The sequence below is a fragment of the Triplophysa dalaica genome, chromosome 13 (assembly GCF_015846415.1).
Source record: "Triplophysa dalaica isolate WHDGS20190420 chromosome 13, ASM1584641v1, whole genome shotgun sequence".
In the NCBI taxonomy this organism is placed as follows: Eukaryota; Metazoa; Chordata; class Actinopteri; order Cypriniformes; family Nemacheilidae; genus Triplophysa; species Triplophysa dalaica.
Genome location: NC_079554.1, coordinates 20,396,556 through 20,423,555, shown reverse-complemented (window position 1 = coordinate 20,423,555; position 27,000 = coordinate 20,396,556). Strand labels below are relative to the sequence as shown.

The window sequence follows — 27,000 nt, the reverse complement described above, 5'->3', positions numbered from 1 at the left end:
ATAGTACATATTCAATTTAATTCCATAAACAACATTAAACCTTATTTGTGACCCTGGATCACAAAACAGTCTTGAGTAGCACGGGAACATCTTTAGTAAAAGACAAAAATACATTGTATGGTTCAAAATGATCAATTTTTCTTTTATGCCCAAAATCATTTGGATATGAAGTAAAGATCATGTTCCATGAAGATATGTTGTACAATTCCTACCGTAAATATATAAAAAATATTTTTGTGAGTGGATGGGCTGCCACAGTGCCCCTGATTAACAACTTTAAAGGCCAGTTTCTCAATATTTAGATTTTTTTGCACTCTCATGTTCCTCAGTTTTAAACGGTTGTATCTCAGCCAGATATTTTCATATTCTAACAACTCATACGTCAATTAACATTTTATTTATTCAGCTTTCAGATTATGTAAAAATAAAAAATTATTGACCCATAAGACCAGTTCTGTTGTCCATTTTTGTCTTACTCCAAAAAAAAAGGTTCTGTTTTAAGCAAAAAACACTCAGTTTTCTTATTTCTTTTTTTTAGAAAACAAGATTTAATAGACTTCTCTTCATTATTTAGCTTTTTAGATGTTTGAACTGAAAGACAAGACAAAAATATTGTGAAAAATATGTTTTTGCAGTGCTCAAAAAATAACTTCCGAATCATTATTATAGTCTTACCGTTGTGAATCAAGGTAAGGTAGAAACGTTTTATGTACTTGCTAAGTAACTTAACTTCACTAAAAAACTAAAAATTGCAACTTTAAAACTATTTCATTTCCTCGGAAAATGAATGCAAACAATTTTATTCACATGAATGAACTGGACCAACATTTCTAATCAGCATTTTTCTTGCTTTGTTCGCCATCCGTTTAATTAACTAGCAATGCATTCTGGGATTGCATTTAGAAAATAAGTCTTGAACAAATAAGTCTTGAACAAATTAGGAAGTGTGTGACACATAACTTAAACCAGACGTTACGAAGAAACATTGGATGCTAATGTGATGCATTTCTCCGTCTTTTGCCTGAAAAGTCAGAAGTGTCAGATTTAGGACACAGGCACTGAGCGAGCGGATGGGTTAGGCGTTGCTATGGTGAAGCTAGCTATGGCCAGATTGCTTGTTTGTTCAGAGTCATCCTCACTGGAGCTTTTGCTCACATCAGCGTTAAATGCTGTAAACATAAGTTGACAGGGACAGCAGCCAGCTCGACCTCTCACCCCAACGCTCACAATGCATTACGTAAACATCCGTATAAAAACAGACACGGCCCGTTTGCACACCTGGGCTTCTGTTGGCTCTGAGCGAGTTGGTAAAGAGACGGAGGAGATTTTTCCTGACGCGACCTTGAAGAGACGCTTCTGCGTTACAGCGTTCAATAGTCGATATAAAAAAAGGTATTCACAGCCTTTTACGTCTTTAAGATTGCAAGAAAGGACGAATAGATCAATATATTGTAGGAAAAATTGAAGAACCATTAGAAACTGGATCGTGAAAGTAGACAGGAGTGGAATCGGATTTTACAATACATTTTTACATAAAAAATTTTGTCGAAACCATTCATTTATTCTTCTGTTGGCATATTATACAGATGAAAGAGATGTGCAAAAACACGTGGTCATATACCGTATGCTTTTGCAACATTTTTCTTGTGAATCCTATGCGAACTACCACGTGAAAGACATTTTTATCTCTAAGGGATAACCTAGTTTAAATTCATGTTAACGTCATAAAAATACTACATTTGAAAGACTTATTTATCGCTTTGCAATAACATGCACAAACATGCCTAATTCTGATTTCACGTTCACTTGGGAAAGGGTTTGACGTTCTATTATCCAGTATCAGAAACTCTGGGCTTTAAATCTCTTGACATCCTTCACCAGCTCCCACAAAGAAAAACAGTTTGTATAGCAAACATGTTCTCCAAACAATAGAAGGCAAGAGGCCAGACTCAAGCAACGGCCCGAGAGAGATCTCGGAAACGACTGCCAGCTCACACACATTGGCTAAAGCACCCGAATGTTCTCATTGATCTAAACTTTATGGTGTACCTCCACCTTTCCTCCGTGGAACGCTAAACAACTCTTTAAAAAAGTCATGTTGACATTAATTAATCAATATAATTGTCTGTTTGATCAGCATATGCCCCGCCCCCCACGCATCAGCGTTTCTTACTCCTGACTGTGAGATCAGAGATTACGGGGGCAACGTTGAATTCATCACAGTGGGATCTGATCTAAAATAATGTCAGAGCAGACGGACGCACCCCCCGCCACGCGACTGCCAGCCAACGGCTTAAGCCAACCTGGCCAAACCGCTTTGGACTGGTTAGAGAAAATAATCACGAGCTCCTGGCTCGACCCGGACGCCGAGACCAGACGAGAAGGGATTTCAGCTGTAGCTCATAAATCTAAACTGCGAAATGTGTTGCCTGTGCTTGTGGGCTGCTGTCCTGTGCCGGCCGATTAAACGATAGTGATAAAATATGCAGTCCAACAGCAGGTGAGAAAGAAGCAGAGCTGCTCGGAGGAAACAGATTTCATCTTGAAGAATCAAAAGTCTAGAGTGAAGAAATCACGGTTTAGACTAGATTAGGATGAAAAATTCTATTGTTTTCCACTGAAAGCCACGAGTCAAGCCAAGAGTCTTCCATCCAAAGAAAACTTATATCATAAACGTATTAATAATACTACATACTCAAATGTGGTATTTAATCTACTGCATATTCAAATTTAATTTTGATATTACTATATAATATTCAATGTTTCACTTATATGTTTATTAGTTCAATTATTGTTATATTTAATTCAAAGTGTAATGATAAAGTATTATATTATTTAATTCATCAAAATGGTAAAGTAAAGTAAAAATAAAGATAATAAGATCAAATATGAATAATACATACAATATAAATATTATTTTGCTTATTAAAAAAGTAATGCCAGTACATGTTTTGGGCAAATTGAGGGTATGTGTAACAGATTGTTACCATATTATACTATATTTTATTATAAACTAATAATAATTGTATATATTACTAATATTTGTATTAATTCAATTATAATTAATTTATAAACCATTATTTCATTTTATTAATCAAAATGGTAAATATGTAAATAAAATAAAAAATAAAATAAATGAATAAATAAGCCAATATTATACAAACAATATAAATTATATTTTAATAATTTAAGAAAAAAAATCACAGTACATTCTGGGCAAAATAAGGGTGTGTTAAAAACAATTTTTCTATATTATACTACATATTATTTTATTTACTAATAATAATGGAATATATTACTAATATTTTATTAAATTCATAATGTTTGTATAGTTAAATTATAAAGTATTATAAAATATAATTTAAATAATAAATATGTAAACAAAATCAAATTATAAAATAAAATAAATGAATAAATCAGCTTATATTAAACAAACAAGATCAATATTATTTTGATAATTTCCTCACAGTTGAAGTTTTGGACACATTGAGGGTTTGTTCAAAATATTTTGAACTGAACGAAATTTTATCATTGTCTCACAGTTTACCTGTGATAACTGTAGTAAAATCATAGTCATACAAATGATAAACAGTAATATTTACTAAATAAAACCCTGGTAAATTTCGTCCCACAATGAAAAATCCAACATTTAGTTCATTTAAAGTCTGTTTTAAGCACACATTAAAGGTTTTATCTTGTAGCTTTAGCTTCAGTAGATCTGACTAAAGCTAAAAGCCCTCGGGAACATTCAGCTTTGTTTTAGCATGGTTTCACTTTGAGCAGATTAGCGCAGCTGTGTTACCTTCTCTGACCTCTAACCCGGCACACAACACGAAAAGCTCATCCATCGCAAACAATTATGTGAATTATTCGTCCATAAAATACACAGCGTCACCACATGGTAACTTACGCTAAAGGCATGCAAACAGACTTTCCTTTGTCTCTGTCTCACTTAAATTCAGACAGCCAGCACCTCTCGATTAAATACCTTTCAATGCTAGCCTCGATCTGTCAATGAGCTTAAAGATGCCAATCACCTACACACATTAAATCAATGCTTAAAAAACGACCCCACATCCTTCGCTTGAGCTGGTCTCCTCTGTTCCGCCTGACAGACTTCATTAGAAGGGCGTGTTAGGGTCGTACTCGAAAATCAGCACTAATTCGCGCACCTCAGTTTCCCCGTCTTCTCTCAGATGTCCCGTTGAGCTATCTGTCTCCGTGTCCAGGCATGCGGTTAACACATTTTCTCTATTTCACCCGGGACCTCCGGGGACAGAAGGTCCTTCTTTCTCTGTAATGTAATTGTCAGGTGTTGATCACCACAGAGAGTACGGGACACACGGGACTGATGGGACTCTGTGGACCACAGATGAGCCGTACTGCTGAGGAGAGCAGAGATCCCAAAAGTTTACTTTTAGTCACAAAAGCTTATGGTTGGGGATCTAAACGCCTATGGAAGTGAATGACAACTACAATTGTGGGGCTTGTTGCTGGAACTCAAGAGAAGATATTTTGAGGAATGTGGTTTTGTGTTCATACAATGGGTCATTGAGGACTAAAAAAATCATCTTCAGTGTTTCGCAAAGGACAGAAAGTCACACAGGTTTGGAATAACGACAGTAAATTCAACTGTTTCAATTCAATTCTTATTTTACAACACGGTATCGGTAGCTAAAATATTTTCAGATTCATTGCCAAATAAGCCAAAACAATAAAAGAACAAGCATGCAATTTGAATCTTTATAGCTGTGCAAGCAAACCAAATTCTGAGTTCTGCGGGCACAGCTTCTGTGTGGGCCGGGATATTACTTTTCAAAGTAATAGGACTCCACTAAGCAGAGAATAAAATGATAAAAAATAAAATACACGAGGACCTGAGGCAGGGATCAGAATGTTCCCTTAGATCAACAGGCGAAGCATTGTCTCAGCAACGCAAAGGTCAAGGGTTTCAATCCCAGGGAACACAACAAAATAAATATTGTATATCGTAAACGCACTGCAAGTCGCCTAAAATAAAAGCCTCTAGCATCTAGTGGTGATGTTGTGAACTGCAACTAACAGCTCATACCATTCCTCCGTTTCGAAGCACTATGGAGGCTCTCACAGCATTAAGATGTCGTCACGTTTTCGTTTCTTTGTCGAAGGAAAGGTTTTTAAGAAACACTCTCTGTAAAGCAGTATGTCCGTCTAGGGCTACTTTAGAAACAAAATGGAGAATTCCATGTAAGGGGTCCCGCAGTGTATATAGATAGAAATAGCGCATTCTTAGGTAATTAAAACAAAACGCTTCATTATGTAAGAAGACATAGTTACGTATATTTCATTACATTTTCGTCAATAGATCCTCCAAAAAATTACATATTGGCCCTTTAAAAAATGTAGAATTATCAAAAACTTAAAGGGGGTCGCACACCGGACGCGGAACTGGCGAGCCGCGCAGCCAAGTGCTATTGTTTGTAAAAATGAACATAATGTTTTCTATGAGTGTACACTCACTAGCGTCTGTTGACGGTGCTATGCTACAACTCAGGACGCTGTTCTGAGTCCTGCAGCGACACAACGAGCCACGCTTTTGCACATTAAATTAGATGTTCTTTGACTGAAATCATCTTTAATGTACACAGTGACTTCACCATAAACTGCAAGATGTATTTATCTGTTTGGGAATAACAGAAAAACAGCGCATTAATACCAAAAACCTCTCGATTCTACCAAATTAATAGCAAAGTTGTCCTAGACTCGATGCTTCTGCCTCCGGTGTGCGACCCCCTTTAGGCCTGGCCTCTCTCCAAAACCACCTAGTAACCAAATTGCATTGCCCTAGTAACAGCTTCTAACATTTTATCTATCCTAAAGCATCGACTTAGAAAACATTAGCATGTCTTAAACATGCAGATAAAACAGTACATTATTAAAAGATGCATTTAATTGTTTTTACCATCAATAGGCTTCTGACCACTACTTCACACCAACCCATCAAAGCGTCATTTAAAGAAAGTTTATGCAAGTTCTTAATTTGACACTTACACAATACTGCTCACCGTAAACCCGAACGTGCAACACATGAAGACGAAAAACCAAGTGATCCACGTACAACAGGTATGTGTTGCAAATACAGTTGACAATAAAAATGACGTCACTGTTATTCACCATCACGTGGTTTAAAATCTGTATAACTCATTCTTCTGTGGAACACAAAAGAAGATATTTGGAGAAATGTCCATAGGATGTAAGTCAATGGGGGTCAGTGTTGTTTGGTTACCGTTCTTCAAAATATTTTTTTTATGTTCTGCAGAAGAATAAAGTTAAACAGGCATGAAATGACAAGAGCGTGATGAAAAAATTATTAGGATCAGAAATATTCTACATTTGAACGTTATTCTTTCAAAGAATTTTCAAGGATAAAGATGTATGTGATAACCGCTAGGAGCTGCCCGATAGCGTTAAATAAATATGGCCGACGGGTGACCTGACCTGCCCTAAAGGTCCTTGAATCAACATAAAAATACATGTAACACATGATGCTGTATACTAGATAGAGAAGTCATTTTTAACTGCACTACATTTACAGCCCACAGTATAGAATATTCCCTTCAGTAATAAATAAATCATATGCCTATTCATAATCATTTCACAAACATCTCTCTGTCTGTGCACAAGCTGTCGTGTTTGCCAGAATTAATCAGATTTCGCATTAATGCTGTTCTGATGTATTTGTTTCACTGAGCCCATGACAATGCATTCTGGGATTGCCGTCCCCGTGAAGGACATACTGTATAAGACGCTGCCTTAGAATGAAGCCTAAACAAGGTTTGAGGAGGAAACATAATTAAGATGCCCAGCCAGCCGTACAGCCTTCACGTCAGGAGAGCATCGACGGTGCCTTAAAACGCAGCTCGCTGGATTCTGAAACAGAGCATATGCGTGCCAGAGACCTCATGTTGTTTTTATGCAAAAGATACCAGTGTGTAGAAACTTTATTTAGTCTCCAACATCAGCCAAGCAGAAAGAGATGAGCCGCTGAAATATTTTCTCTCGCACACACAAAACAAAAGAGTTCAGCCGGGGGGTATTCCCTCCTTAGAGACATTCAGAGGGAGAGAGACAGCAAGAGAACACATGTGCAAAAAAAGAGAAGAGAAGAGTAGAGTAGAGTAGAGGAAAGAAAGAAAGAAAGAAAGAAAGAAAGTCTGTGTGCGTTGAAGCGAGATTCAGCTGGCCCTACGCCTGGCTTTTGTGTCTGAACCAGACTGAACACAACACAAACACACAGAAATCAAAGGACACCATCTGCTATATATGATATCATTTGCTATCACATGGGGTTATCTATAGGCATATATTCCACACTTATAACTGTGTATGAAATAACAGCATACATACGGAAGAAGTAAGAGACCAATAGAAAATTCAGAAAAAACGAAAATAATTTTGAATAGTAAATTTGATCTAAAAATATTACCTATACGGCAGCTATGTGTGTTTAGGTAAAAAAATAATTCATGTTTTATTCTGTGAACTACTAACAATATTTCTCCCAAATTTCAAATGAAAATGTTGTTTATATTTTCATTTATTTGCAGAAAATGCAAACTAGACAAACAGGTCAAAATAACAGCAAATACTGCAATGAAAACAAGTTTATGTGATAACCTGGATTTTTATCACAGTGTCTTTCACATTTTTGATTTTGTTCAAATTCAACACACACTGGACTTGAATGGCATCTATGAATATGTGAAAATTTGGAATGGTCTCATTTTTTTCTGCAGCTGTATATATTTATCTATAAATAAACCCACATAATACGTTTCATAAGTGGTTTATGAGGTTATTACCAAATCTTTCTCAGCACCACCTAAGCGCCACTTATACCCTGTATCTAAAATCGCATACTTCTATACTACTATAAAGTATGTGAAAATCAGTATGCAAAATTAGTAGTACGTCCAAACCTTAAAAAAGTGTTCAAGAAATACCCAGATGATCTTCTGTTTCCCGCAAAATTTCTTAGTATGCGTTGGCTGAATACTATCTATCGGTCTATCGATCTATCGATCTATAATAAACCATAATATAATAGAATCAGCTGCACCAACACATACAATACTATATTGTCATGTAGGTTCTTCATGTCACATACTTTCATAGTATGCAGAAATATATATCCACAAAATGTGTATAAAGAAAATTATTATTTCGACAGAAAAGGGCACGATTAGAAGATTTGTCGCACGTCTATTTGATCCGCATTTGTGAATGACTAAGTAGCCTAAGAACAATTCTGTAGATTATATCAGAACTCTTTTTTAATTGTCGATTTGTTCAAACAAAAGGAATCGCTTCAATTTAGACAAATTGGTAATTTCGAATGGTTAATTCACCTTGTGTGTCGTCATAAGTGATGACTGAATGTGGGGTTAGGGCTGTGTGAGGTTAAAGTCCCAGGTAACATCTTCAAATTCAAGAAGTTCTGATCTCATTAGAACAGTGAAATGGGAAGATTCTCCTCCATGCCCTCAAGTCAAACATGACCCCAGCAGTTAATGAGTGCTGTCTGCCAGGACTGAACATCCACCACGATGCAGCCATTGTTATTTTCTGACTGCTGAATTAGATATCCCATCCGCGGGTGAATGCAGATTGCCCCCTTGTGCAAAATCCATCATTAAGCGCTCTTTTCAGCTGCATATTAGTTCTCTCCTCAAAGGAGACACAATTAATCAACCTCCTTTACCAGACGGCCTCACCGGTCACGATAAAACGTCGTATGAATTCGTCGAGGGCGTTTCTGCTACGGCTCCGCTGAGCGGGACTTTCGCTCTAATTGGAAACAAGTGGCCCGGATTCGGTCGCGCCGCAGTGGCAGAAAGGATTTGGCGCTCGCACACGCTCGGCGGGACGGGTCCTGATCTTCAGTAACACCGGCGTCGTGCTGTTAGCAATCTTGGGAAGTTTATTTTGCGTTTGAGTGACAGCGTGACTGCTGCTCAGTCCCAGCAGGTGCACAGGTGGCACAGATTAGAGCACGAGGGTAAGAAAAGCTTCCGCCACATTCTGGTTTTGGGTTCTGCACATGCACATACAGGGTATGAGACTTTGAGGAGTCTTGAGGAAAGCAGATGTATGTTGGCTTCTGTTTGTTGAGATTTACTGGAGTCTGGTCTTGCAAGCGACTTGAAACAGTTTTTTTGACTAAGAGGCTTTACTGTGAATTAAACCATGGATGAGGAGTATTGTTTGTTAGGTGTCTGCATCAGTCGTGACTAAATTCCTAAAAACAGAAGCCTGCTTTAATAAAAAAAGTGTTTACTTATTTTCTCTTTTGTATTGTCACAGGTACAACCCTAACAACACTGTAAAAATATAGAGTTGTGTTCATAAAGTATGTAATTAAGAAATAATCTTGAGTTTTACGATTTAATCTCTGGTCAAAATAACATGTAATGTGGACAAGATTATACCGCAAAATTAAACAGATTGAGAACGAGATAAAGACAGAGAGAAATAAGCAAAGAGAGAGAAAGAGATTCACTTAAGAAAAGCAAGAAAGAGAAAAGAAAAAGTGAAATAAAGACTAAAGAAAAAAGGAACGAATTTGCAAAAGAATGAAAGAGAGAAAGAAAGAACGAGTGAAGTGAAAGAATGAGTGAAAGAAAGAAAGAGTAAAATGAATCAAAGAAAGAAATAGAGAAAGAATGAATGAATTAGCGAAAGAAAGAAAGAAAGAAAGAATAAAAACACTGAATTTTTTAGCGAACTATCCCTTCAAGAAAATGCAAAAAATACATTTTGGCTAAACTTTACATCTGCACAACTTTAATAGCTCTGCTTGACTCTTCCTCATGCTAATTTCATCCCAGAGTCCCTCATTATGTAATCCAGTCATGTGACACTATTAATCACTATTCCGTTCATCTAGACTTATGACTATTAGACCAAGGACAAAGCAAGGATCATTTACTAACATTAGGACAGGGCCGATCGTTCACATTTCATCTGAGCACTCGCACCAGTCCCAGGTGTGTAGAAAGAGCCTCTATTTAAAGCTCCAGTCGCTCCCCAGCCGCCCACTCGAGTCCCTGTGTTACAAGCACATAAAAAGCATGTTGACTCACTGTAATAAACTAATGCAAATTGTGCATCCGCGTGAAGGATCGCACAATAAAGAACCATACATCACTGCTCACGGAGGTCTGTCTACAGCCGCGGCCCACACGCACAATGCCGCGTTCACTAAGTTAACACTAATTTAGCGTGAAGCATAACAATAGTTATTTTTTCATTATCTATACTTTCGGCCCTAGTCCCCACATCTCGTTCATCTTTGACTCCAGTAGACTTTCATGGAGAGAAAATCACACAAACAAAGGATCACTAAGAGCAATGGCAAATATTTGCCTGTCCTCTTTGGATATCAACTGTGACAACTGGACCAGATATATCCTGAGGAAATGTCAGTGCTTTCAATCAAAATGCCTACAGTGGAGTCTGCCAGGAAGTGAAAGGCACAAAGAGAGAGTAAGACAGACAGACAAACAAACAAAAACAGATGTAGAGCAGACAGACAGTCAGAGAGACAAACAAACGGAAAGACAGTCAGACACACACAGATACACACACACACACACACAAAGAGAGACAGACAGACAGTAATAAAGTCAAAATAAAAGACAGAGTCGGAGAGACAGTCAGACAGTTAAAGAGATAGACAGACTGAGAGAAAGAGAGACAGTATGAACTACAGAGAGGCAGAGACCGGATGAAAAACAGTCAAAGAGAGATTGCCTTAGAGAGAGACAGAAAGAAACAATATGATAGACAGACACAGAGAGACAGACACAGAGATAGTATGAGAGACAGACAGACAGAGACAGGCAGCAACAGCATGAGAGACAGACAGACAGAGAGACGGACTGGCAGAGACAGTATGAGAGCCAGGACAGGGAGACAGAGACAGACAGAGACAACAGAAAGAGAGACAGACAGACAGAGACAGTATGAGAGACAGACAGAGAGACAGACAGACAGACAGAGAGACAGACAGACAGAGAGACAGACAGACAGAGACAGTATGAGAGACGGACAGCAAGTGATGGTATGAAAGACAGTATGAGAGACAGACAGAGAGAGCGTTTGAGAGTCAGTATGAGAGACAGACAGACAGACAGACAGAGAGACAGACAGACAGAGAAGAGAGACAATTAGACAGTGACAGTATGAGAGACAGATAGAGAGACAGAAAGACAGAGACAGTATGAGAGACAGATAGAGAGACAGACAGATAGAGACAGAATGAGAGACAGATAGAGAGACAGACAGATAGAGACAGTATTAGAGACAGATAGAGAGACAGACAGATAGAGACAGTATTAGAGACACATAGAGAGACAGACAGACAGATAGAGACAGTATTAGAGACACATAGAGAGACAGACAGACAGAGACAGTATGAGAGACGGACAGCAAGTGATAGTATGAAAGACAATATGAGAGACAGACAGACATAGACAGTATGAGAGACGGACAGCAAGTGATGGTATGAAAGACAGTATGAGAGACAGACAGACATACACAGTATGAGAGACGGACAGCAAGTGATGGTATGAAAGACAGTATGAGAGACAGACAGACAGAGACAGTATGAGAGACGGACAGCAAGTGATGGTATGACAGACAGTATGAGAGACAGACAGACATAGAAAGTATGAGAGACGGACAGAGAGCGTTTGAGAGTCAGTGTGAGAGACAGACAGACAAACAGAGACAGACAGACAGAGACAGTATGAGAGACAGACAGACAGACAGAGAGACAGACAGACAGAGACAGTATGAGAGACAGACAGACAGACAGAGAGACAGACAGACAGAGAGAGCGTTTGAGAGTCAGTATGAGAGATTGTAAAGAAATGTTCCAGTGTTGTTTATATAGTCAGTGGTGGTGTGTTTTATAGTGGAGAGAAACTTCAGGAGTGCGTGAGCGGCTTCATAAACAGCAGGCTGATTTGGCAGCGCTGTCACACACGGTTCAGCCATTTCAGACAGTCAGCGCACACCATCAGTACTCCAAAGGGTCTAATGTCATGCCACACAGCCCCTGAATATCTGATCTCAGCCCCGGCTCTTCTGCAGCTCTTTATTTATGTGTGCTTCAAGTAGCCCCAATGTATTCTTAAGGGAAACAGAGACAGAAGTGCAAGGCCAGCAAAATGATGTTGACCCCTTGTTCTTCGGGCTCCGGGAAGCCAAGCATTTTTCAATATGGAGCCAGATTTGAGAAGGCCCACTCGAATCGTCTAGAGCCGCCCAAGACAGGTCTTTTGATCCATAAAGATACAGAGGCACTTCAGGGGGCCTGATCTCCTGGTGTGTCTCAACAAAAAGAATTTCAGCTTTCACACAGATCTACAAAACAGAGTGCAGCCACAATGTTAGACAAAAAAGGACTAGTAAGTTCTGAGACTCAAGGTCAATAAAGACGCCCCAAATGTATTATTTATAAAACACGCATTTAAAATGACCGTGTTTTTCAACTTAACCTACAAGACCTGTGAGAACATTACGCAATGATGCCAAAAAATAACGCAACTGGTGCTGGATATGAATAAAAAAATTGCTTCGGGGAGTTACACAACCATTTTCATCAGAAAAAACGAGTGTCGCTTATCTTCAATCGGGTTTCACAGTAGATTCGTTCATCCACAAAAAAAATTGTTTCGTAAAACAGGAAAGTAGAAGGCCCAATTAAATGAAGATCATTAACGTTAACCACAAAGGATAAATAATTCAAATTTTAAGTAAATAGAGTCCAGAACACAAATAATAAATTGACGGCCAATCAAAATCCATTCAAATTTAAAGGGCTAACGCATAAAAAATGTGAAACTGCAGCAAGTTCGATTTGAATGAACATAATCTTATCGTCCATTAGTGTGGACACGAACACAGTTATCATTTTTGTTATCTTTAGTGTAAATAATGTAAATAGACCTTTAAAACAAAAGTTCAGTAAATATGACAAAATTATAAAAATTACATGATTAATTATGAACCAAATTAGTAACAAAATATTAACTTTTTGGTGAACTGTTTCATTAAGCTAGAAAGCAAAAATTTCGATGTTTCTGTGCGAATGTCAGCTACAGTGTTAAAAGCGTCTCACCTGTACTCTACTGGCCGGGTCTTTCTTGATCCACTTGATAAGAGTCTCATAAACCAGCTCCTCGGCCTTCGTGTTCAGGCTGTCATTGGACAAGTAGTTGATGAGGTCATCTTTGGAGATGCTGAGGACCTCGTCTTGTCCCGCCACATCAGGAAAGTTCTGCAGGGCGAAGGCCTTGGCCATGTTGTGCAGCTCGGTGCAGCACATTGCCTCGGCCATGGCCAGAACCCCCAAGCAGTTTGCTGCAGTCAGCTGCTTCTCTGAGGAAAGAAGGAGAAAGAATCTCGCTCACATCCATAAAAGATCACAGCAGAGAGGGGATGAAGGCCTTAGTGAGGTTATCTGCGCTGTATATCTCGGAGGCTCTGGAGAATGGCCCCCACTTTACGCGCCAGGGGGACGACAACAGAACAAATGAATTGAGCTCAGAGCGACGGATCGGGTCGCTGTCATGTGGATTAGCATTGCAAGGTGAAGCTCGCATTGAGCCCCTCAGAGTCCTCGGCGGTTGCAAAGGTCCAAATTTACAAGGCAAGAGTTTTCTTTATCGACAGAGACTCGAATATGAATCTGACAGCGATGTTAAAGAGTGCAAAAGACTAAATACGCATGATTGTCAGTCTTATAGTTTTCATTTTTAAATTCAATTATGGAAAGTATTAGACGGTGAAAAAACACAAAGACATTAGATGACACCGAAATTAATGTTCGCTGAGACGTAAATGTACATTTTATGAATTTGACAGACAGTGGTATTTTAATACTTTTGTATTTTTTGTATCGAGTACAGTCAAATTGGCTTAACAAGTCATTCCAACTTAATATTTTACACTTTATATTTTGGCCAGTGCCGAGTTGCCATTACTTACAAAATAAGCAATGTAAAAGTAAACAATGTAAAAAACATTTTAAGCATCAAAATTAGTCAGTAGAATGACTTGTAAAGTCAATTCGATTACACTTATAAACTTAAAGTAGTCAACAAACATCATTTTCAAACATATTCATTGAATAAAACCAGCTTCAACCAAATCAAAATAAACATACAGCATGAAACTCTGTTAGCTGACAGATTGACAAAATTTGTGAGTCTAACTGAACCCAAATTAGTCTCCAATATAAAAACAGAACCGTACAAATGGTTGTAAATGGTTTGGTGTGCGTCTGGTGTAAGCAGATGGGGTTTTATGATGTCTGGAGGTTGGCCTGCATACAGCCAACTGGTTTCTCGTCGTCTCCACTCTCAGAAGAAAAAAACATTTTTTAGGTGAAGTTTGTGCCAGGGGCCATAAACGGCACGGCGCAGACTACCGCAGAGCGAGGCTTATGGCCAGTTCACAGACACGCTCTGAAGTTTCTGAATCTGCCGTGCTGCGTGTGGCATTACAAACACCAACGGCCAATGTTAACATTTTGGGATTTCAGCGCCTGTCTTTAAATCAAATCTCAACCAGTCCATCTTAATTTCCGACACATTTTTGACCTTTTCCACAGATAGGCTGCCAGCGCTTGGACCGTTCTGGTTCTGTGCTGGAAAAACAACCTCGCAGCTATTGGGAAAAGTTTGGATATCACAATGTTGGATGCTATGGGGTGTACAGTTTACCCAAAAATGAAAGTCTTTCATCACTTACTCCTCATGTAAATCCAAACCTGTAAGACTTTCTTATTTCTGCAGAACACAAATGAAGATATTTTGAAGAACATTGTCAACCGAACAAAATTGGACTCCATTGACTTCCATCAAATGGACAAAACAAATCTTCTTCTGTGTTCAAGAGTAGCACACTGGTTATGTGTGACATGATTGTGAATAAATAATGACGTATTTTTTGGGGGGAACAACTATCCTTTTAAATCTAGCACGAAAGTATTAACTATACCATGGAAAAAGGTGCTTTGGGTACTACACTGCTGTCAAATTGATCTACACCTGAATTTTAAGAAAACATACCCATTAAGATTTATTTTCAAAGCTCTTGTTATCACTAGCCCTTGTTTTCCCTTTGGACTTAATCAATTGTTGTGTACTTCACTAAGTTTGACATGTAATCTGACCGTTTTCTCAAAGGCACAAACCAATCGTCAACTTGACTTTCATTAGCTGGGGTCCTACCGACTCTTCTAGTACAATTATCACAGCACTTCTGCAGTCCTGAAAGCAACAAATCGATAAGTAATGGTGGTCTTTCCTCACTGTCTGTTGCTCTGATAAACCGACCTTTCGAACCGCAAGTTCGTCTTTGACCGTATTTGTGATGCATTTTTCAAAGTCAACACAAACCTAAACTTTTTGATAAGTTTACCACATCCACTAACCGACTACTGATAGTATATATCTACTCGTTCCACTTAGAAACTTCCAAACCTTTCCCGGCCGATTGTCATATCCTGCCGTCTCAACCGGATTAATGTTGGATGTTATCAGAGATGGCGACATTGGATTTGACATTTCAATACGATTGTTCTTTGACCTTTTTAAAAATGAAAGAATGCTGGCTTGGGGAAACAAACAAACAGGTACATGACTGTTGGTATGGCGTACCTAAAAAAGACACGCAGACTTTGCAGAAGGTGTTGAACTGGAACTTGTTGGCGGCCTCCAGCAGGGTTTTGGCATTTGCCGAGTGGATGACCAGCGAGCCCGTGTACACGAACTCCAAAAGAAGCTCCAGGACATCTGCTCCGATATTGGTCATCTTGAGTTCCAGCCGCTCTCCGCATCCCGTCTCTTTGGAAGACCTGACGGCACGTCAACGCACACCAAACACACAAACGGAGAGGTCATGAGCCAGCGGAAAGACGCAGGATCTCCTTGTCTTTATATTTTTAACACATTTCTAAACCGTTAATCTCATTTCTTGGTCCTGAAATGAAACAATCTGAATCAAAGGTCAAAGCACTTGTTATGTCTCATGACCAGGCCCACACTGAATCCGCAATCGGAAAGATTTAACCTCACGTAACTGGAACTTAATCAAACAATTCAATGAATTTACACGTAATTTCGCTACAAATTCAGTCTGGGGCTGCACATGACATGCATTGAAAATAGGTATAGGTGGCAAATGCATAATAAGATGATGGGGGAAAGACATGGAGGAGAAAAAAACGACACCGCAATCTGCCTGTCCGCATGGAGAAATCGGCCAATAAACTAGAAGAGATGGAAGTCTTCCATTACACGAATGAGATCCGTAAGCATTCGAAGCACACGACTTCTGAATATCAAACGTACCGACCGTCTTCATCCGCACATGTTTTAGCCCACGGTAACCTGCCCGCTGATGTCATTCAAATCCAATTGCACTGATCACTTCAAATGTAATAATTCCCAGGGGTGGATGGGAAATGTGAATAATGGCCAACATCATGGGTTTTATGCTCCGAGTGAAACGCTAATCCTGTGAAGGTCAAGGGGAGGGGAATGAAATTAATAGCCAAGCGGCCGTCGATTGTGTTTTAGTGTCGGCTCAAGATAGCACGCTGATGTGTACAGTCACCAGATAACTGCCGAGGTAGCAGACGGAAAGTCGATATAGACTAACAGGCCATTAGGTGAAAATTAGGCGGTTCTAGATATTTTTTCTCAGCCGGGTAACAATAGGGATACTACTGATATACAATACACAGATAATCCACCCATAGGTTTTATACCAAAGCGGGCGAACGTACTCCGCCTGATTTATTGATCGGTCATTTCGGCCGACGCTGTAGGTGACCCATCGCTTTAAGCGTGATGTTGAGCGAGCGCTCTAATGTTTCATGCGATTCTTTATTCCTTTTAAAGTGTTGCCTCGATTCTCATTGAGTGAGATGTGTCTGTAATGTGATGCACACATCAAGTGACGATATGATACAGCATTCATTACAGCAGTCTGGACTTGCACATATTCGCATGTTTCTAGATCAGAATTTAAGTCTAGACCTAAATGTAGTGCTTTAAAAAAAGGAACATACATACTTTGTTTAATAAATCAATGCATAAGTGGTACATTTGCAGTCTTTTTCTATAATTTGACGTATTTCAAAAACATAAAAAATGTATGAAATGATCGTTCTTCTTGGAATTGTACGGGAAATATAAAAAAAATCTGTAAAACTACGTTTTTTTTAAGGTATAATTTCAACCAAATGAAAGTACTTGACATTTGTCAAAGAGAGTAAATGATGACAGATTACAGATTTCTTGCTTTAGCTAAAAAATTATATAATTTAAAGGTATAAAGATCGCCCAAAAATAAAACACCTGTCATTATATATTCATCCCTGTATCTTTCAAAACCTGCATGACTTTCTTTTTCTGTGGAACACAAAAGACGCTTTATCTCGGGGGTTTCGTGTTCATACAATGCAATTTAATGGAGAAAAGTGTTGTTTGGTTACCAACTTTCTCCAAAACTCTTCAGTTCCCGCAGACAAAGTCATACTTGTTCGAATGATATGGGTAAGAAGATAATGCCCCAAAAACATTTTGGGGCGAATTATCCTCTAACACAACACCTGGGTTGCATTTGGCAACAAAGCGTTTTTTGGACACGACATCACTGAAAACCTGTAGAAATGATAAACCTCTCACAACACAGCGGACGACAGGCGTGAAACAAACGTGCAGAATATTTACAATGACAATACATAAGAAAAAGGGAGAAGAAACAGAGAAAAGAGTGGGGAAAGGGGGACGTTAGCTCTGCCACGGGAAGCCAGCAGCCATTCTTCCGGACGTGAGGAGGTGTTCCATGACTGTCCCTGGACCTTTCAGAATGACCCCCCACCAAACCTAAACAAAGTCCCATTCGCAATGTCGGCGTGCCCCTGTGCATGAACATAGGAGTGCGTAGTATGTTATTAGTCTTCACTGAGCGAGTACTTGAGAGGGTAGAAGGAAAACTCGAGTAGACAAAAGTGCAATTACGCCCCTGGAACTACAGCTGAAAAGATTAAGAACATCACTCCCTCCTGAAAAGCAAAAAAAAAAAGCCAGAGTTTGTTATTTGCGTCCCCTCTAATTGCCGCGGCCATAGGTTTTAAGAAAACAGAATGGGATGTAATCCTGGGTTAAGTTATGAAAGTGATAAAGAGAAGGAAGGAAAAAATAAGAACGGAGGAGAGAGAGAGGGAGAGAGAGAGAGAGAGAGAGAGCGCAAGAAATAAAACAAAAGCATGTTCATCATCCAGGTCAATTAGTGCAATCTGAATCGGCTGGAGTAGCAATTAGCTTTGTCTGAGCACTTTTATTATGGAAATCACTCTGGCTTTGGAGAGAGGTGCATATTTATGGGGCTGCTGATTGCAAGCATTGTTTTTTTAGGAGGATGGAGAGAGAGAGAGAGAGAGAGTACAGCAAGCGAGAGAGAAAGAGAGAGCATGACAGAGAGAGAGAGAGAGAGAGAGAGAGAGAGAGCATGTCTGTGGCAAATGTGGAAGCAGAGAAAGTGTTTACAGAAATGAGCATCTACTATTTTTCTCACTTTAAGTCGTGTTTTCCAGCTTTAGCAGCCAGCATGAGGATGAAGATGGCGGGCACACATTATATGTGTGTGTGTGCAAACGGAGATTATAAATTAGCCGGGGACGTCCAAAAAAAAAACTGCTGGCCGGCGTTGACTCTAACACATCCACACACACTCAAAAAATTAATTCTGAATATCTGGAACTCATTTGGTCTTCCCTTCGCCAGTAAACCGCGATTAAATATGAAAATAGAAAAACGGCGTGCCACGAGGCTTACGAAAATTGCACGGCGCAACTAGGAATCAGATCGGTATTTAAACGAAGTCGCGTTTTAGGATGAAAAAGGTACTAAACAATCCGGATGATAAATCTGCACATATGACCGCGTGTGGACGATGGGAAAAAAATGTTTTTTTAAGATGGTTTGGAGAGAAAATTGTTCAGCCAAATCATTAGGGAGTGAAATATGAATGAAGCAGCATACTGTGGAACTTCATTACTGTACATAAACTTCAACCCTTCCCGAACAACACTCAAGCTGTGACTTTTCGCCATTGGAGGAGGTAATTGCGCCTACAGAGAAGTCGACTGTCACATCCCACAGGATTAATGATCTCCCGCTGTTCTCCGAACGCCACCTCGCTCTTTTTTGCTCTCGTACTGTAAAACAAACGTGCCGCTCTTATATAAATAAATAAAAGCGGGGTGTCAAAGCTACTTTGAGCTGGCCACGCTTCACATTACGCACATACGCTGACGGCTCGGTGCCAATGCACTACCCATAAATTAAAGTGGCACCGAGCATACTTATTGAAAATCCGGAGGGGAAAATGGAATTACTGAGGGCAATCCGTCTCTGCGCTCCACGCGGCAGATGCTAAAGGGGAGGGTAATAGCTTTTTTCCTTGGCCGAGGGGGAGCGTGCGTGCACATTTAGGAGGTGCATTTTATGCTTCAGGTGACATGTTCTTTTCCGTGTTAAAAATAGCACGCAGGTCGGGTGATAGCATGTTGCGAATTTGTGCCGAGAGAACGGAAACAATGTTCTTGCTCGTAAATAAGGCCATGAGACGCAGATGTCAGTGTGATAAGGCAGGTATGGCCGTAGGTAGCGTCCTTCTGATAAACTGTGTAATCTGAGGGATTTAAGAATGATTCCTCTTACCAGAATGATATAGATAACTGTAAAGTTCATTCTAGACGGAACAGCAGCGTACGATACACAACAACCGTATAACAGACGTCTTTAAGATCACTTTATTAACTATTTTTCTTACTGGTGAATGGGAAAACATGTATCATCCGAAGACTCTTTTAAGGTTTCGCTGCTGTGCTTCTGAAACCTTGTATCTCCGTATTTCATGATATTTAGGTTTTTGACATAAAACATTATTATCAATCACTTTTCATGTTTGTAATTGGGTTTTGCAAATATCTAACCAATAACCATTTCCTGAAAAACAACAAATTTGGACACACGATGTTTCAGAAGGACAGCGACATTCTTGATGTGAACAGGCCTTGACATACTGCATCATTTCTGTTCATATAAATAATTATTTGTGCAGATCGTTCTTTGTAATATTTAATCCCAAAATATTTTTTTACATTGTAAAAAATGTGCTGCACTTAAAGTCATGAGAACTTCACAAACATTTGATGTGCTAAGATAACAAGATAACATATTGCTTTTTTTAATAAGCAACCCTGTGACATACCTTTTTCAGAAAACTTAAACTAGCTGGTTGTGGTTGGTATACCATTTCAAGAAGCACTTCCAAACACTGCAGGTTCAAGTCATGCTATGACTGACCCAGATCTAAGAGACTTGAGATCACAAATCTGCTCTTTTATCACTTTACCCTTGAGCGAGACACTTAACCCAGGATTGCTTCATGGGAAGTGTCATTCTGCTCAAGTTCGGGATGAAGTGCATCTGCGTAAAGGTGAAAATCTCCCTTCATAAAAAATTATCTATTTTTTGTGGTAAAAGTGTTTTGGTGCATTGATTACTATTGGCAAAACCATGGTTTTATTATAGTAACCCATGTTATAACTATGGTTTTTGAAGTGAGTTTGCTGCATTATCTCATTTGCTTAATTCCTTTAGTGAATTGGGCTAATATTCCTTTGGGTGATGTTGTGCACATGTGCCATAATGATGGTCCGCCGGGGTTTGTTATGCACAGCCAAGTCAATTTTGATAACTTATTAAAATTGCTTATTTAGTCTGAAAGAGATTAAAAGACATGCACTACGTCACATTGCTTTGCAACAGCACATGCAAAAGAAGTATCAGGGGGAGCAATTCTACCGAATGTCATGTTCAGGCTATGACAGCAAAGTCATTAAATAACAATGAAGACTTCAAAATTCAGAGCTGGAGACTTATCTTTTCACACAGAAAGAAATAATAGATGTTGCGTCTCTCTCAGTCTGATATCGCCAGACAATCTTATAACGGCCATCGTAAAACGTCAAGCTAACGACAGTGGAATAAAGCAACAGATCTTAAACGGCTGTGTTTGTGTTTACACTGGTGCAGTGTTTACAATTTTCATCTAGACTCTTCATAAGCGATCTGATGAGTTGGCTGTGATTTTATCCTGTTGTAAAACTGGCACCTATCCAGAGCATCTGCGAGTTTCAGTTTTCGTTGAACAGAGGGTGACAGGCGACTCAGAGAGTCAAAAAACTTAAGAAAGATGCCCACTGGACTGAGGTTATGAATTGTGAATGTGAAAAGTAAGTATGCCAAACTGAAGCGAGGCCTTTTCAGGACACCCATCTGGGTGGAGCTCAGACTGTTCGATACAGGATGAGCAATGTTTGATGTTAGCGATGCTACACTTATGGTTAATGAATTTAATTAGCTGACAAGCTTTTATTTTATTGTTGCATAATGTAGCGAGAAAATGTTGCATATGTATTTGGGTTGTCATGTCTCGAAATGTCATTTTAATTTTTTGCCGTTTACTTGTTTAAATATAGCGCAAATTAATATTGTTTAAAATATTGTGGCAGAAAAATACATCTTTGATTTTTACGTAGTGAATTGAATAATCTGTTAAGATATTTATAAAAAGCCTTGAGAAGCTTTTATTATGCGAGCTACTGTAGTTATATATTTCATGTTGAGTGTAGCGTATCGTTCGGCAAGTTAGTCTCACCGTAACCTGATCAACATGAGATACAACACACACAAAAAAATTGAAACGTGGAAATCAATTTTGCATAAAGAATGAATTTATGGGCACATACAATTACACCTTGGTTAGACTCATCTGCTGTCGTTTCTAACATACGTAAATATGCTGTCAAAAAAAAGAGAGTTGGTTATGAATGTAGAACAGTGTCAAAAAACGTGACAGCTCGTCTGGAGTAAATGCAGCAAATGGCTTTGACCTCCGGACATAACGACTCACGAGAAAGTTGTGCAATGCTTCTCTTTGTTTGCGACTCTAAATGCGACTCGTCCCGCTCAATGCGCCCACCGTGAACGTTTAACATATGAATGGAAAACGTTTTATGCTCTATGAAGACCACGCTTGCTGATAAAATGGCTGACAAAGCTCATCCCGTACTCTGCTTCTGGAGGACACTCTCCAAAATGCCCAATCTGGTACTCATGGGATGAATGCCTATTGTGAATTTTTTTTGTCTTTTTTTTAAAAGATCCCTCAGTCATGGAACACATTCTCTGCTTTTAAAAATGAAAATTATGTTAATGCATTCTAAAATGGGGGAGAGAAAAGGTAACAAAAGAAAAAAAACACAAGGACGGCCCTTTTTCCCAATTTAAGATACATTCATTTGAGGGAAACGCTGAATGGCTGCTGGCCCCTGCGATAGAAACCAAAGTCTTCCGACAAACCTGCAAGAGAGAAACAAGGGGAGGCAAAATGACATAAATGAACCCTACGAGAAGAACAGATCGGATCAATGGCTGGTGGGAAGGAAAGAAGGCAAACCTTTTAACCAGGTCCTTGAAATACAAGCTGCAGGAAGCTAGAACATTTTGGTGGACTTCAAATTCTTTGCCTTCAACTATAATTTTCAGGTCTGTAAATTCTTTCTCTCTGCGCTGCTGGTTCAACTCCTTCAACATCTCTGTAGAACAAAGAAGAAACAGACAATGCCAAACACGTGTTAAGAATTCAGAGTTTAGCTTTGTGGCGCAGCAAATTTCAGACAGTTGCAAGAATCACCACATCGGCGCAAAGCAAAAACACAGAGAAGAGAATTCCAACGCAACAATTTATGGACACTATTGAAAAAAGCAGACAGTGCACGTTTGAGCATGTGGTATGAAGATGTAAAATAGTAGTGCGACAACCTATTTCACAGTTTATATCGTGGGGATTGTGTTTCAAATATTCAGTGTTCCCTGGAAGCCGGAGAACTGGAACTGGCTGACCTATATTGGCCGATATCAATGTGTAAAATATCTGGTGCTCGGGGCAAAACTTAAAAATGCATTTTCTGCCCAAACTACACCGACGTGCATTGGTTTAATATCGTATTCCGCTGGGTACTGGGGATATTTTAACAATTTGGGACAACTGCCTGTACTCAAGCTAACAGAAATAATGACAGCAATTGAGCTTTCCTATAGCTCAGTGGTTGGAGCACGGCACTGGCAATGCCAAAGTCATGGGTTCTATCCCAGTGGATTGCATATAGTCAGAAAGAAATGTATAATACAATGCAATGTAAGTCGCTTTGGATAAAACGTCTGCCAAATGTGTAAATGTAAGTATAGGCCAAAATGCGTGTCAAAACCTGACAGCTTAAATCTTCGGATTTTATCAAATTACAATTTTCTCATTTAACAGCGTGCATAAAAAAAATGCTTGATGACTTTGTTTTTGGAATAAGAAACAAGAAAAACACAAAAATAGTTAAACATGAAATACTGCATGTAATAAAGGGTAAAAAAGTTAAAAATATAAAAAAAAATGAATATTTCACATTGTACTAAAATAATAAATTCACATTCATTGACAAGCACTGGCACCAAAACCAAATCTGCAACCATCAAGTCACTTATATGTCAGTATGCTATTAGTAATACAGTTATTTTGGGGCAAATTATTGAAAAATTGCATTGCAGGCTGATTTAAGGTGTGCCCCTAATTTTTTTTCTTGTGCTCCTAAAAATTTCATTCAGGGGCTACAGTGCTCCTAGTAAAAAAAGTTATTCTGCAGCCCTGCCATGGATATACAAATATGGAGAATCGGCTTTCAAGACTCGGCAAACTACAAAACTGTCCTAAATTCTCACAAATTCTCACAGAACGCAACAAATGATTAAATCCTGTTAAATGTGTTCACTTCTATCTCTTCCTGTTGGTTGATGCACGCTTTTATTTATTTGTTTAAACAAATATACACTGCAAACCTTAAAAAACTCAAATGTGCATGCACGCTAAATAATCATATTTTGGAATTAATTGAATGTTCTTTAAGTATATCTGGAGGTGTTTATCAGCATCATGGGAGCATTCGGACACGATCAGGTTCAAACTCAGAGGAAGCGGTCAGCACATGTTGAAGATGTGGATGCATATGTAAATGTAATGAGGTGTCTGACAGCACCCGCCGCAGAAGTCGAGAGAGACGGGCAGCGGAGTCCAGTTTAATGAGGCTTCATGAAGTGATTCTGACTGCTGAAGACAGCCGGACTTCACCGAATAACCGACGGTAGAACACGCTAGCATCTCTAGGCAACTCGCAGCCCACCGGCCGCCATTTTGTCTCTCACATATGCATGAAGGCACAAGCTGGTATGTTTTCTATAAAACGCAAGAGCCAAAACACATCTGAGCTGATAAGTATTAAAGAAAAGAACATTATTATGAGACTCTGTGGACAATATGTTATGCAATGTGATATTAATGCAAAATGCTTGGCATCACGCTGGGGATTTTAGAGACTATTTATTTCCACAGTCCATTGTTCCAAATCTGTGATATTTTTAATGGCTCATATTGATTAACAGTACCTGCCAGAAAACTTTATAGGCCAGATGAGAGCTGTAGATGATGTAGTAAAACGTGACTTTAGTCAAGCATGCAGTTAATGTGTAAAGCAATGTAAAAATAGAAAATGACCTCAATTCATTTCCAATCTGGTATGCGATTTGCATGTCTGATACAGACCATAAAGAGGTCAAACATCAACTGAACAAAGATTCTTTGTAAATGTTCTTTGTCGATGCATATGGACTGTTGTTATTTGACGAACTGCTCATCTGAACCTAAGAACCCTCTGAAGATCCGCTGACTGGAAGAACCGAATTGAATTATCGAAAACCAGGTGCTATTTTAGAAATAAATTTGATCAGGGCCGCTAAAGCAAATGAAACTGCATTGTAAACACATTGTGGAAATAAACAGCCACGTTGATGCACACACACAAACACACACACAGTGATAATGAGAGGATTGAGTCCCAGTGGCCAGTTTAGTAATACACTGAACACAATTAATTTCAGGGCCATCTAAAAGAAACAAACAAAACTGTTGATTTATTGATCTTTCTACACTAGAGACTCAGTAGTTTAAGCGTTTAATACAAGGATTAATTAAAATAAAATAGATATGGGCGATGAATAAACATTGTGGGGGATTTAATTGCTAGAAAAACCAAACTACATCAAAAATATATACTGTATAATGTCTGAATTAAAGTTAGATTAAAAAATCTTTTAAAGAATAAAGTTTTTTCTGTTTTAATTATTTAGTTTTCTGTGTAGTTCAGTGTATTGTTGTGATTAAGCTGAGCTGTTTCTAGTATAAATTCTCTAAACACGACGGAAAAATATTCAAAAAGTATAACCGACACAGCTGGGAGTGTATATTTTGGTCTAGATCGTGGAGATTGTGGTCTAGTGTGGAGATTGTGGTCTAGTGGGTTAAACCACTGAACTGGTAATCAAAAGGTTGCTGGTTCGATCCCAGCAGCCACCACCAGTGTGTCCTTGAGCAAGACACTTTACTCCATGTTGCTCCAGGGGGATTGTCCCTGTAATAAGTGCACTGTAAGTCGCTTTGGATAAAAGCGTCTGCTAAATGTAAAATGTAAATGTAAATGTATATTTAATTTATGTGTTTATATTCTCATTAATGCACATATACATACAGTTTAAAGCTGTAATTTTATGAAATTTTAATTTTAATTTGAAAGAATTATCAGGTGTTTTAGAAATGCGGTAAAAAAATGTCAAACTACAGAAATAAACAGCAAATGTAATTTTGGGGTAACATAACGTGAAAAGTATGTCATTTAACTTGACATTTTTTCTGGCAGCCCAGCTGATTATTTTTTTATGTTTATACATGTATATATGGCCACAGAAAAAATTAAGACACCATTTCAGACACAGTTTCTCTGATTTTAAAATGAATGATATAGGTATCTGACTAAGGGAAATTATATTCTTTGTTTCATTCTGTGAACTACTAACAGTATTTTTTACCAAATTTCAGATAAGAATATGATTTTGTTATGATGAGTGAACGATGAAGAGAGCTGATCCAAATACAAATAGTGTTTAATATTTCCAACAAGCAATAATCCCAAAAAAGTGAAATAGGAACAGAACGCGCGAAACATCCATAAGATGGTAACAATACCTGACAACTAACAAAGGAATAAGCTGGGACTTAAAAAGACTAATCAAGTTATCAACAGGCGCACACAAGGAGGACGGTGCAGTATAACACAAAGCAAAATGGCGGAACAGTCACAAAATGGAGGAAACACAGAACAAAACCAAATTAGGTATCGTTAAACACATTTTTGCTTATAAAATGAAAACTGGAAAAACATGTAAAAAGAAAATGTGCTCTGTATTTTTTGAGAACTCAAACATGGCAAAGAAACCAGGTTCACGTTCACTTTCAAGCAAAAGAAAAAACATTATTCTACATGTATTTAGGAAAAATTCAAAAGTATATCACAGTGTCTTGATATGCTGTCAGTCTTTCACATTGCTGTTGGATGACTTTGTCACTCCTGAGGTTTGATTTTGTTGAAATTCAACAGACACTGGACTAAAATGACCAAATACATGTAGAAATGCTCATTTGAAATGAAAATTTGAAATGGTCAATCAAAACTTTGGACATGCTTGACTAAATTGTTTCTGATCGTAAAATCTTTTTATCTCAAGGTGTATGCCTAAATGTTTAAAAATAGTTTTGTAGACAAAATATAATTGTGCCATCATCAATATAAAAAAAATATATATACAGCGGGGAAAATAAATATTTGACACATCAGCATTTTTATCAGTAAGGGGATTTCTAAGTGGGCTATTGACACAAAATTTCCACCAGATTTAGCCATCAAGCCAAATGTTGAATTCATACAAAGAA

The 27,000-nt window shown here is 38.5% G+C and overlaps 1 protein-coding gene across 1 annotated transcript in view; it reads right to left on the bottom strand.

Annotated features, from left to right (window-relative positions):
* The window catches only part of LOC130433925 (kelch-like protein 29), a 184,974-nt gene that overhangs the window by 34,839 nt on the left and 123,135 nt on the right, over nt 1-27,000 (bottom strand). Inside the window, exons 6-8 of the mRNA XM_056763732.1 lie at nt 22,591-22,729; nt 15,711-15,907; nt 13,166-13,425 (exon numbers count right to left, since the gene is read on the bottom strand). Coding sequence (XP_056619710.1) covers nt 13,166-13,425; nt 15,711-15,907; nt 22,591-22,729 — 596 coding nt within the window. The remainder of the gene's footprint in view (nt 1-13,165; nt 13,426-15,710; nt 15,908-22,590; nt 22,730-27,000) is intronic.